This window comes from Synchiropus splendidus, chromosome 11, assembly GCF_027744825.2.
Source record: "Synchiropus splendidus isolate RoL2022-P1 chromosome 11, RoL_Sspl_1.0, whole genome shotgun sequence".
Classification (NCBI taxonomy): domain Eukaryota; kingdom Metazoa; phylum Chordata; class Actinopteri; order Syngnathiformes; family Callionymidae; genus Synchiropus; species Synchiropus splendidus.
In genome coordinates, this window is record NC_071344.1 from 13,388,224 (window position 1) to 13,399,154 (window position 10,931).

Sequence of the window (10,931 nt, forward strand, 5' to 3'; positions counted from 1 at the left end):
AACCTGAGCCGACGATTTAAAGCTCCTGGGGTCCGCGTACGATTCTTGGCAGGCTGGGTTTGGCCCCTGGGCTTTGGGTTTGACACGTGGATTAAATGTACAGACAGCTAAAGCCGAAAATCTATTGTGATCTATTTCGTTCTTTTAGGAATTTGCTGGATCCCAGAGAGCATAGGATTGTAAAAGCTACCTGCCCTCCATTAAAGAATGCACATCAGGAACTGAACACACACTGAACAGTGACTGGATATTCTTGCTGACACGCAACAGTTTCTACTCAACTGTGTCACCTCTGTGCACTTTGTCTGCCTCGTAGTCATGTTTCCCTTCGCTGAGGATGAAAGGCACCACATGTGAAGCTGCAGCAGCAGACGAAGGCATCTGATCCTTCTGTGGCTCGTTCAACAGGTGCGGAGGGTAAATCCTGGCTGACATTTTGCTCGACGTACGTCGACGATGGAGGGGTCACCCGCCCACTGGAGGTCGCATCACCGAGTGACGATCAGAGAAAGAAGTCACGGAAAATAAGGAGAGAGAGTTCAGGTGTTGGCATGAAAAGAAGACAGCAGAAACATGAAGCGCAGACTGAAGAGAGAACAGGATCCCATGAGCTCGGGGCACTACAGACCAAGACATGACTGTAGAAAGTCACCTCACTGAAGAAGTGATCCTGCAATGTCCACGTGGGTGGAAGCCCCGGGGCAGACCTAGGACACATCGATTCACAGAAACAAGAGATTTCTTGAGGGAAGTTTCTAAAAACATCTCAGACCCATCGAGAAATCCAAAGTCTAATCTGTCATCTCGCCACCAAGTCACGACCCGAGCCCATTTCAGCACCGTGCGCCTCGTCGCTCAGCCTTCCATCTCAGTGACGGTGCTCTGAGCATCGGTCCATGAAATGGTCCCCTGATCCAGGGCCGAGAAGAGATGGACATTTTGAACTCCATCCATTTTCTCCCATCTAATCCACCTCGGGATTGCAGAGGGAGTGGACTACAGGTGTCACCCAGAACACGTCGCCTGACCGTCGCACACAACACAAACCCATGCGCTCAAGTTTTCTGCAAATCTGGAGTCACAAATTCACCTCCATATGTTTCTAGACAGTGGGAGGAAATTGGAGTGGTGGTGGAAGTATGAGCGAAACAAACCCACAGAGAAAGGTTCACTCCAATAGTTGCCTGAAGTTGGATTCGCAGCTATGACCTGAAGTGGTAAGTGAAAGCCTTTGTCCAGCTTCACGCCCTCTTTTCCTGACGCGCGCCACTGGTCGGATAGACGCTGGATGAAGGGAGGGAACGCGCGCTGGCGAGGCGCGCTCAGAACTGGCGTCAGACGCTCCTCGCTAGACACCGCTCGCACTTGGGATGGATGATCTCCAGGGAAGACTTTGAGGAAACTTGAGTTGAGCGGTGTTTTTGTTTTTTTTTCCCCTGCAGCTGCCACGGTCGGACTCCGTGACGCGCGCCGTGCGCCCTCATCCATCCAGCGCGACTCGCCAGGATGAATAACAGCGGCGCGTATTGCAACGACAGCCAGACGGACAATCTGACGCAGCCGCCCTGCTGGACGGCGAGCCCCACGACCTACAGCCATGTCGACATCACAACCTTTATGCACATCTTCCCCTCCATCTATGGCCTCCTGTGCTCCGTGGGAGTCATCGCCAACGGACTTGTCATCTACGCCGTGGCAGCGTGCAAGAAGAAGATGGTGTCCGACATCTATGTGCTCAACCTGGCCATCGCGGACATGCTCTTCCTGCTGGTGATGCCCTTCAACATCCATCAGCTGGTCAGAGACAGGCAGTGGGTCTTCGGAAACTTTATGTGCAAAGCGGTGGTGGTGGTAGACGTCAGCAACCAGTTCACCACAGTCGGGATTGTCACCGTTCTGTGCATCGACCGGTAAGTTCTTTTCATTTCTGTTCACTGTCCTTAAAGAACATGGAGCCCCGGAGCAAACGCGGCGGAGGCTCCATCACGAGGGAAGCTGGATGAAAGGATGGATGTAAAAAATAATCGTCATCACTCTGATGGGTGGAAAAGTGCTGTGGGTTTGTTCAGGACACAGTGAAGACTCCCCCCCAGTCCTAACCGCTTTGTCTACTGAGCCAAGAACTGAAGTCAAAACTTCTCACTCGCGCAAACTTCTTCATAAAAAAAAGTTCTTTAGTCTGGGTTGAAACTGCTGGAGCTTTACCAGTAAACCTGGAACCATGAATATCAAACCAGACACGGTTTAACACAGTCAATGACCTTTCAATCCACCACATCATCCTCAAAAGTTTCCAAGCTCTGAGTCATGTAAAATAACTGCAGAAGGATAAAGGGGGCTTTAAACTTGTCATGGCCACAGTGACTCGCTGGAGCCTTCATAGCGTTGACAGTCTGACCTCCAGCGACTCGAAACGCCGTCCGTTGTCATCATTGCGCTGACACCAACGTGCACCTTCCTCTTCCTCTGTGTTTGGAGCCATGTGAGAGAGCTTCAGATGGTTAGGTGTGGAGCTGCAGCGCGCACCCAGCTTGTCGCCCGCCACCTTCGGTTTGAGCGCACCGTCTGGCTGAGACAACAATCTGAAGGCCAGAGTCTAAATGAGCTGTTTCTACATGGAAGCAGATCACCTGTCTTTTTGCCGTCTGTTGACTTGTGCGTGGCTGCCTGTGTGCCGGGGAAAATCTCAAGTGTGTTCTGCGCTCTGAAAACAGCCCTGTGAGGAGTAGTGGCACAGGCTTGGCTGTGGTGTAACAGGTTTGCTGGTGTTACGCCTCCTAGCTAACATGTGACCTGGTGGAAGCGTTTCAGTCAGGGAGACCAAGGAAGGTGGAACGACTCGAGACCGACCGTTGACGCGATAGAAATCCAACTGTGAGCTTTCAAGAGTCAGAGGTGGTAAATTGAATTAGGAGCTGAGAAGCCGCGCCCTTCCCCTGCCAACATCTCCAAAGTGATTAACCGAGCAGGTCGTTTCAATTCAGAAAAAATCTACTTTCAATGTCGACTTTTTAATGAGAAACGTGTCAAAAGAAATGTTGAAATCACAGTCCCCCATGAGTCAGTGCTACAGCTACCTGCCAAACAAGGATACGATTCTTATATTTATTCATTCATCTTTGTGAAATGTCTTGCTCATGAAAATCCGCTGAACGTGAGATCTCCATAATAGTTTTGTCAAAGTGCCTGCACTCACTGCAGGCTGAGGAAGAGACTCACCCACCGCTCCTTCAGCACGGCTCTTCTCGGACTTCTTCGCAATGTCTCATGCCTTTGTGGACCCACAGTTCGGCCATCCTGGGCCTTCATTTGACCCGGCAGCGGACGCTGGGACGCCCTGTCTCATAATCTCCGCTCAAGCCTCTTCCCCTGCATGTTTCCAACCACCGGGAGGCAGAAGAAGCAGATGAAAGTCAGTTGGATTGATTAAATGGTGGCCATGGTTGTGTTTCTCAACTTGGAAAATCACCATGTACTTAATTTCTTGTGAGACAATTTTGGGCAGATCATTTTCCTGGAATATGCGGCAACACAGACCAGACGTATTTGAATGTTTGCAATGGATTCTGCTGAAGCTGCTTTGACACCAAAGAGCCAGAAATGAGTCCTGTCCGGGCGTCTGGGCTGAACCTGAGGTGGGGTGAGGAGCGTCTCGCCTCGCCGCCAGGTCAAGGTCCCCGCAGGAAGCCTGAGACTCTGCTCAGAATCCTCACCAAAGGTGTGTTTCCAAGTTCACCTGGGAACATTTTGATACAAGTCCTTTATTTCCGGTTATTTCCTGCCAATTTTTGGCTCTTCATGTTTTCTTGCGTGGCAACACAGACACTGGTTTTCCACCAGTTCAACATGGCCGCCGATCCAGCCACACATTTCTCCAATCAGTCGAACATCAAGTTCCTTTGATGATTGTAGGGCTTCAACCAGCAACTACTATGATAGTGGACTAGTCACAGACTACTGTAGCGACTAGTCTGGTTGGCGTGTGACGGACACGGGTCAGCGAACATGCCAACACGTCTGACTGTCGTCCATTTGGTCTCACCATGATGATCTGCTGTAATACATTTCTCGTTTGGCTGGTTACGGTTCTGCGCCTTCCTGGTTTTGAGTGACAGCGTCTGGTGTCACCCGATTTTCCCCTCTGTACCATGTGAAATACTGCTGGTTTTGTCGATTAAAAAAGGATTGTTGTGCAAAGCCCAGTCTGGTTTCTGACCCCACCGCAAGTGTTGCACAGTGACTTCACTGGTGGTTGGTGGTTCAGAGGTGCCCTGGGTAAAATAACTGTACTGCCATCACATGACCGTCGTGACTTGCTTCCTGTGACCACGTGCATTCAGCACGCTGAGCGAAAATGTTCCCCTGCTAAACACAGACGAGGCGGATGTCAGAGTTTTTGTTCCCAGTGTAGACGGCTGTGAACACATTCTCATTAATTCTGTCTGTGTGAATCTGGATGATGAAAGTGGTGCAGAACACGGTCCCTCAGACTCTGCCTCCGTCTTGAACCTGAACTGGCTCTCAGAGTCTGGCATCTTTCCCGGGCCAAATATATGGGCAACATTTTGCATGGCGAATGTTCCTCTATGGAATTGTGTCTAACCGCCAGTGTGCCATCGTGCTAGCAAGGGTTTCCTGTGGCCACACATTCCAAGAATATTCCAGGGCGTCATGCGGGGCGGCCCGGGATGATACCCCCTGCAGGTTGCCCGTCACAGTTGGGAGAGATGGGCGCCTGCTAGTTTCTCTCACGCAGCGGTGGATGTTGGATTCACCCCATTATTCGCAGACCTACAACAAAGAAGTCGCCGACTCGGCTGTCACAAGTGGCAAGTTGCTCTATGTTAACAATAATCCTCCGGCTGAAAATATCATTCCACTGCCCAAACTTGCCACTTGAACCGAGTTGCCTCGGGTGTAACCGGATACCTCCAGTGAAGCAGAACTAGAATCCACTCCTCATGTGGACACAAGTCCAAGGCCAAAGCCTGAGGCCAAAGCCCGGTTTGTTAATGTCGAATTCCTGAGGCAAACAGACTTTGACCTGAGAGAAAATCCGTCGTGTGAAAGCCCTTTCATTGGTGCAGAAGAAGTCCTTATCTCCAACCCTCAGCGCTAAATCTCATCTTCTTCCCGCAGGTACATAGCGATCGTTCACCCGACCTCAGAGAAGAGGACCATCCAGTGGACCATCATCATCAACATCCTGGTGTGGCTGGGCAGCTTTCTCCTCACCGTTCCCGTCATGATGTATGCCAACGTGGTGCAACGCAACCACCTGGAGGTCTGCATGATGCTGCTGGACGGCCCGGAGGACATGTACTGGTACACGCTCTACCAGTCCATCCTGGGCTTCATCATACCGCTCATCATCATCAGCACCTTCTACTCCCTCACCCTCTACCACGTCTTCAGCTCCATCCGCCGCGTCAAGCGGAAGCAGTCGACCTGGGCCAGGAGAGCCACCAAAATGGTCCTGATGGTCATCGCCCTGTTTCTGGTGTGCTGGTCGCCCTACCACGTCATCCAGGTCATCAACCTGACCAACAACACGCCGACCCTCACCTTCATCTACGCCTACAACATCAGCATCTGCCTCAGCTACTCACACAGCTGCATCAACCCGCTCATGTTGCTGATTTTTGCTCAGAATTACCGCGAGCGTCTCTGTCGAAAAAACGGCCTTTTCACTTCTCACCACTCGTCCAAGACCACCGTGGTCAAAACGGACGGTTCCAGCACCATCAACGACAACTACCGCTCCACGGTCATCTAATCGGACTCGTCCGCTCCCTCTCGCACACCACGCTGACGCTGAACTTGAAACCCATCAGTCGGCGTGAAGTGGTGTCAGAGGTGCTGGAGCAGGATGGATGGACAGCTGGAGACGTCCTGGTTCATGTTGGTCAGAGGCTCAGCTGATCTGATGTGCATTTATCAAGCTTTGTTTTCACTGTACAACCGTGTCACTTACTGTTTGTTTTAATGTCAAATGAAAAGCGAATTGTACTTGTAAATTAATTTTAAATTGTTGAACTGCCATGTGGTGCTGAATTAAAACAAAAATTCTGACTGATCCAAGATTTTACTTTAGTCTCCTGAACAAACGTGTAGTCAAACATCTGCAGGACCAGCTCTCCTCCACCCCAGGGCTCGGGGACGAGCGACCTGGTGTCACGTAGCATCAGTCCAAGTACACACTGTCACCCCCATGAAACAGAGAATGACTCTTCTTCAGGTGCCATTTGCTGACTTCAACTGCTTCTGCTTCTTTGTCTTAGTTTTTAATTCGCCTTCGCGATCAACTTTTCTATTCATTTTTAGGCGAGAAGATGTGAATCTGAAGACCAAAATAATGAAAACTCTAGAAATGAAAGCCTTCAATCGAGTGTAACAAACCAAAACAACAAAGATACACTATATATCTCGAAGATGTGAGAGGCATTATATATATACACACGCACAAAGTGCATTCTAAAGCACCTTCACCTTCACCTTCTTCTGCCGCTTATCCAGGGTCGGGTCGCGGAGGCAGCATTCGGAGCAGGGAAGCCCAAACTTCCCGGTCCGCACAAACGTCCTCCAACTCCTCCCGGGGGATCCCGAGGCGTTCCCAGGCCAGACCGGAGACATAATCTCTCCAGTGAGTCCTGGGTCTTCCCCAGGGTCTCCTCCCGGTAGGACATGCCCGGAACACCTCCCCAGGGAGGCGTCCAGGGGGCATCCGAATCAGATGCCCGAGCCACCTCAGCTGGTTCCTCCCGGATGACCAAACTCCTCACCCTATCTCTAAGGGTGCGCCCAGCCACCCTGCAGAGGAAACTCATCTCAGCCGCTTGTATCCGCGATCTCATCCTTTTGGTCACTACCCAAAGCTCGTGACCATAGTTCAGGGTGGGAACGTAGATCGATCGGTAAATCGAGAGCTTCGTCTTGTGACTCAGTTCTCTCTTCACCACGACGGTCCGATACAGCGACCGCATCACTGCTGCCGCTGCACCAACCCGTCTATCAATCTCACGCTCCCTTTTTCCCTCACTCGAGAACAAGACCCCGAGATACTTAAACTCCGCCACTTGAGGCAAGAACTCTCCACCAACCTGGAGAGAGCAAACCACCGTGTTCCGGTCGCGAGCCATGGCCTCAGACTTGGAGGTGCTGATCCTCATCCCGGCCGCTTCACACTCGGCTGCAAACCGCCCCAGCGCATGCTGAAGGTCCCGGTCCGATGAGGCCAGCAGAACAACATCGTCCGCAAATAGCAGAGATGAAATTCTGTGGTCCCCGAACCGGATCCCCTCCGACCCCTGGCTACGCCTAGAAATTCTGTCCATGAAAGTGATGAACAGAACCGGTGACAAAGGGCAGCCCTGGCGGAGACCAACATGCACCGGGAACAGGTCTGATTTACTGCCGGCAATGCGAACCATGCTCCTGCTCCGGTCATACAAGGAGCGGACAGCCCCTAGCAGAGGGTCCCGCACCCCATATTCCCGGAGCACCCCCCACAGGACATCGCGAGGGACACGGTCGAACGCCTTCTCCAAATCCACAAAGCACATGTGGACTGGTTGGGCGAACTCCCATGAACCCTCAAGCACCCGATGATGATTCTAAAGCATGAAGGTCATTTTATTTATTTGTTTTCAATAATAACTATTATTATTACTTTGTTTTAGTAAAGTTGAGTTATAGCTCCTTCTCAGTCATTCCTATCACATGATGCTCGGTCTGACAAGACTGGACCTATTCCTGTGAGCAGAGGAAAATCCAGATGCGTGGCGTGAAAGTGACTTCAGTCCAGGTGCGAGCGCGTGACGTTTAGTATTCAGGACGAAGTCACCTGATCAGGCCTCCTGGTGACAGACCCATTCATTAACCTTTGGTTTATCACAAGGGGGGCAGCCGCCTCCCACCGTCGGATGTGACATGGATTGGAATCACTGGCGCTGAAATGGCTCTGGAGTCAAGTGGACAGCTAACTGTCATTCCCCACCTCACAGCAGCTCAAAACAAAAGTCACCCTCCGGCGTATGCTGTGTCACGCTGCAAAATTGTTTATCCTGTTTGAATAAATATTCTGACAAATACCTGTGTGTAGTCCATGTTGAGTGGAAGACGTGAATTATTTACTCATCTCAAGGACAAGATTCTCAAAACCATGTCTCTCTATACGTTGGTTTCACCTCGCAGGCTCCGAAATATCTGTACGAAAAACAGCTTTGTGCTCCAACTCTGTGCCGTGAGTCCCAGGAATTCAGATTTTGCTGTCCCCCAGGGAGGAGGACTTGACTGCCTCAAGACAGTAAGGGATTTACCTCCTGCCCCAAAATGTTTAGTTCCCGAAACCGTTCAAAAGCAACCAGGGGTTTTAAATATCGTCAGCGCTGGAAAGACATTTTTCTCTCGGAGATGTCACCAATCGAACAATGCACAAGAGCAAACAGGTTCTTCTGGTTGGAGAGTCCCATGATCTTAAATTTCCAACATGCGGACAAGTGTTGCCTTGAGACGACTGTATCTTGTGACATGGGCTCAGGGGAAGCATGATGGCCGACATGGAGGCCGGTCATAAAGAGAGCATTGAACAGCCACATCCGCATTTATGTTCCACTCTGAACATGTCTGGAGGATTGGTTGGTTTTTCACTTTGGGAATTGAATGTGCCGTATTCACTGGAGGAGAAAAGCTCCGCAGCAGAATTCAGAGTGGAGATAATGGAAACAAAAATGTTGACTGATACTGCGGTCGACTCGTGTGGCTGCCCACATCGTCCAATGATCCTGGAAGGGCTTTTTTTCTGTTGAGGCTTTGAAACAGCAGGTGAAGAATTTCAGGAGTGAAAATGAGGAGTGATCCCAGAGCAGGTGGAGGGCGAAGCCTGGCTACTTTTGTCATGCGTGTAGGTACCAACACTCTGGCGCCACCATTGTACTGTGATGAAGGAGGAGGGAAGTGTGAGGAGAAAATTAATATAAAACGTTGATGGAGCCACATTGTTTTCCACGGACGCTGGAGTGACCCCGCCCCTCTGAAGTGATGGGAGTGTGGACACTGCATCTTGTGTGTCTCTCACACCACATTCTTGCCAGTAATTTCTGCTAGCTTTTGTTTCATTTCTTGTCTATTAATGTCTCTTCGTGCCCAGCTACTTCCTGTCGATCAGCCAATCCTCGTCCTCATTCCCTACATTAATAAGTACCATGTGAGACTGGCACCATCAGGTGTTAAAACCCTTCTTAAAACACACACACTTTTACCTGTGAAGCTCTTTAGTCTTCACGCCTCTGCTGCTTTTCATGTCTTCATTCTATGTATTTATTAGTTTCAATGTTTGTTCTGTCCTGATTCTACTGTTTGTACAGCACTTGGTGACGATCTTGTGTTTTTTTTAAAGAATAAATATGGTATTGAGTTGACTACATTTTTTACGCTCAGACTTCAAGTGTGCGGATAAATATCCATTGTTTCACACTAAATGATGTAATCTCTTTATTTATCGCTTAATTCGGAGTTGTTTCAACTCAGAACAAGCGACTTGGACATGCATTAGCAACGCGGCGTTGTTAATCAAGCGTCGGCTTGTGAAGGAAACGTGCGTCTGCTGATCCAAAGCAAACGCTTCCTGCTCCAGCGTCACGCTGGATTGCTGTTATTGTGACGCCGTCCCTGGAATAATAATGCACTTGTCTCATGCTTTAGCAAGAGAAGGAATCGGCGGCCGCGGCTGTTGGGGGAAAACAAAGCGGCTGTAAAAGGATTAGCATCCCGAGGCCTCGTCTTTATCCCGTGGCGACGTCATTCTGCGTTTGATAAGGGATGGAATTCATGAAGAAAGGCGTGTTGAAGCAGCTGAGTCTGCTGTCAGTGTTTGTCAAACATCGTCTCATCAGCTTTGCGTGTTTGAGAAGGAAATTGCTGCAAAGGTTTGTCGGCGACTCTTGGCCAAGCATCTCTGGCTTGAAAATACAGTGGAGAAGTTTCTCCAAGAAAAGATGTTTTCGTGAAAGAGTGAAAGAAGAAGAATAGAACTTTGGACTTTCTGTAATAAAGTCAGCTTGTGATTATGTGATCATCGCCCACTAAATGCTCAGGTCTGGCAACCAGCGAGAGTGACGGACCTCACTCACACGGTGTCCACTCCAGTTCCCATCGCTCCCCTCCAACGTGACGTTACACAGACATGAGGAACAAGCTCACCGGACCATGACACGGACCCACAACTCTGAACTAACCACAGAGGGAGGATATGAGCCAGGAAAAGCTTGGTTGAAACACTGACATTTTCTGGGTGGCAGCTTATCCTAGCTGCGTGGGTTCAGAGGTAAGGGACACCCTGGACATATAGACAGACTCACTGAGAATTTTGGGACAGAAAAGCTGGTTATTGCACTGTTTTCAAGCCACCAGTCTGAAGTAGGAAATAAAAATTGAGTCTGTGTGGAGACGCCAAGTTGCTTTTACTGATGACAGATCTTATCATCAGGTCTTACGTCAGACACAAAGCAAACATCGTCCAGACAGAAAAACAGTCATTCAACTAGGAGAACACAGAGGCGCTGCAATTATTCAAGCCCTGGAGTTGAACTCCGATAGCATGCATCTGTCCCTGCTCTTTGGCTGGATGCTCCACGAGGAACAAGAGACTTTTAAACAACGTAGTTCGGTTGGTTCAACACGTTGCTGTCTTTCAAAGGCAACAAGAGATCGCCATGGAAACCAGTAATCTTCCACAATACCACCTTGAGTGAGGAATAAGCCTCCACAGCGAGCAAGTCACTTCTGAAGGAGTGGCTGCCTTCTCTATTTTGAGCTCCGGTTCTGTCGCGTCACAAACATCACCTCGTCTCCACAGACTTGTTAAAAAACAAGTCAACTCGGGAGCAAAACAGGATGAAAAGTAAAGTTGGTCTGGTGACGTTGGACTGTCA

The 10,931-nt window shown here is 49.8% G+C and overlaps 1 protein-coding gene across 1 annotated transcript; it reads left to right on the forward strand.

The window, feature by feature from the left end:
- Positions 1–1,377: 1,377 nt before the first annotated feature.
- On the forward strand, positions 1,378–5,776 carry LOC128767555 (melanin-concentrating hormone receptor 2). The gene is made up of 2 exons (XM_053879663.1): positions 1,378–1,910; positions 5,140–5,776. The coding sequence occupies exons 1-2, from the start codon at positions 1,507–1,509 to the stop codon at positions 5,774–5,776; spliced, it is 1,041 nt and encodes a 346-aa protein (XP_053735638.1). The 5' UTR covers positions 1,378–1,506.
- The last annotated feature ends 5,155 nt before the right edge of the window (positions 5,777–10,931 follow it).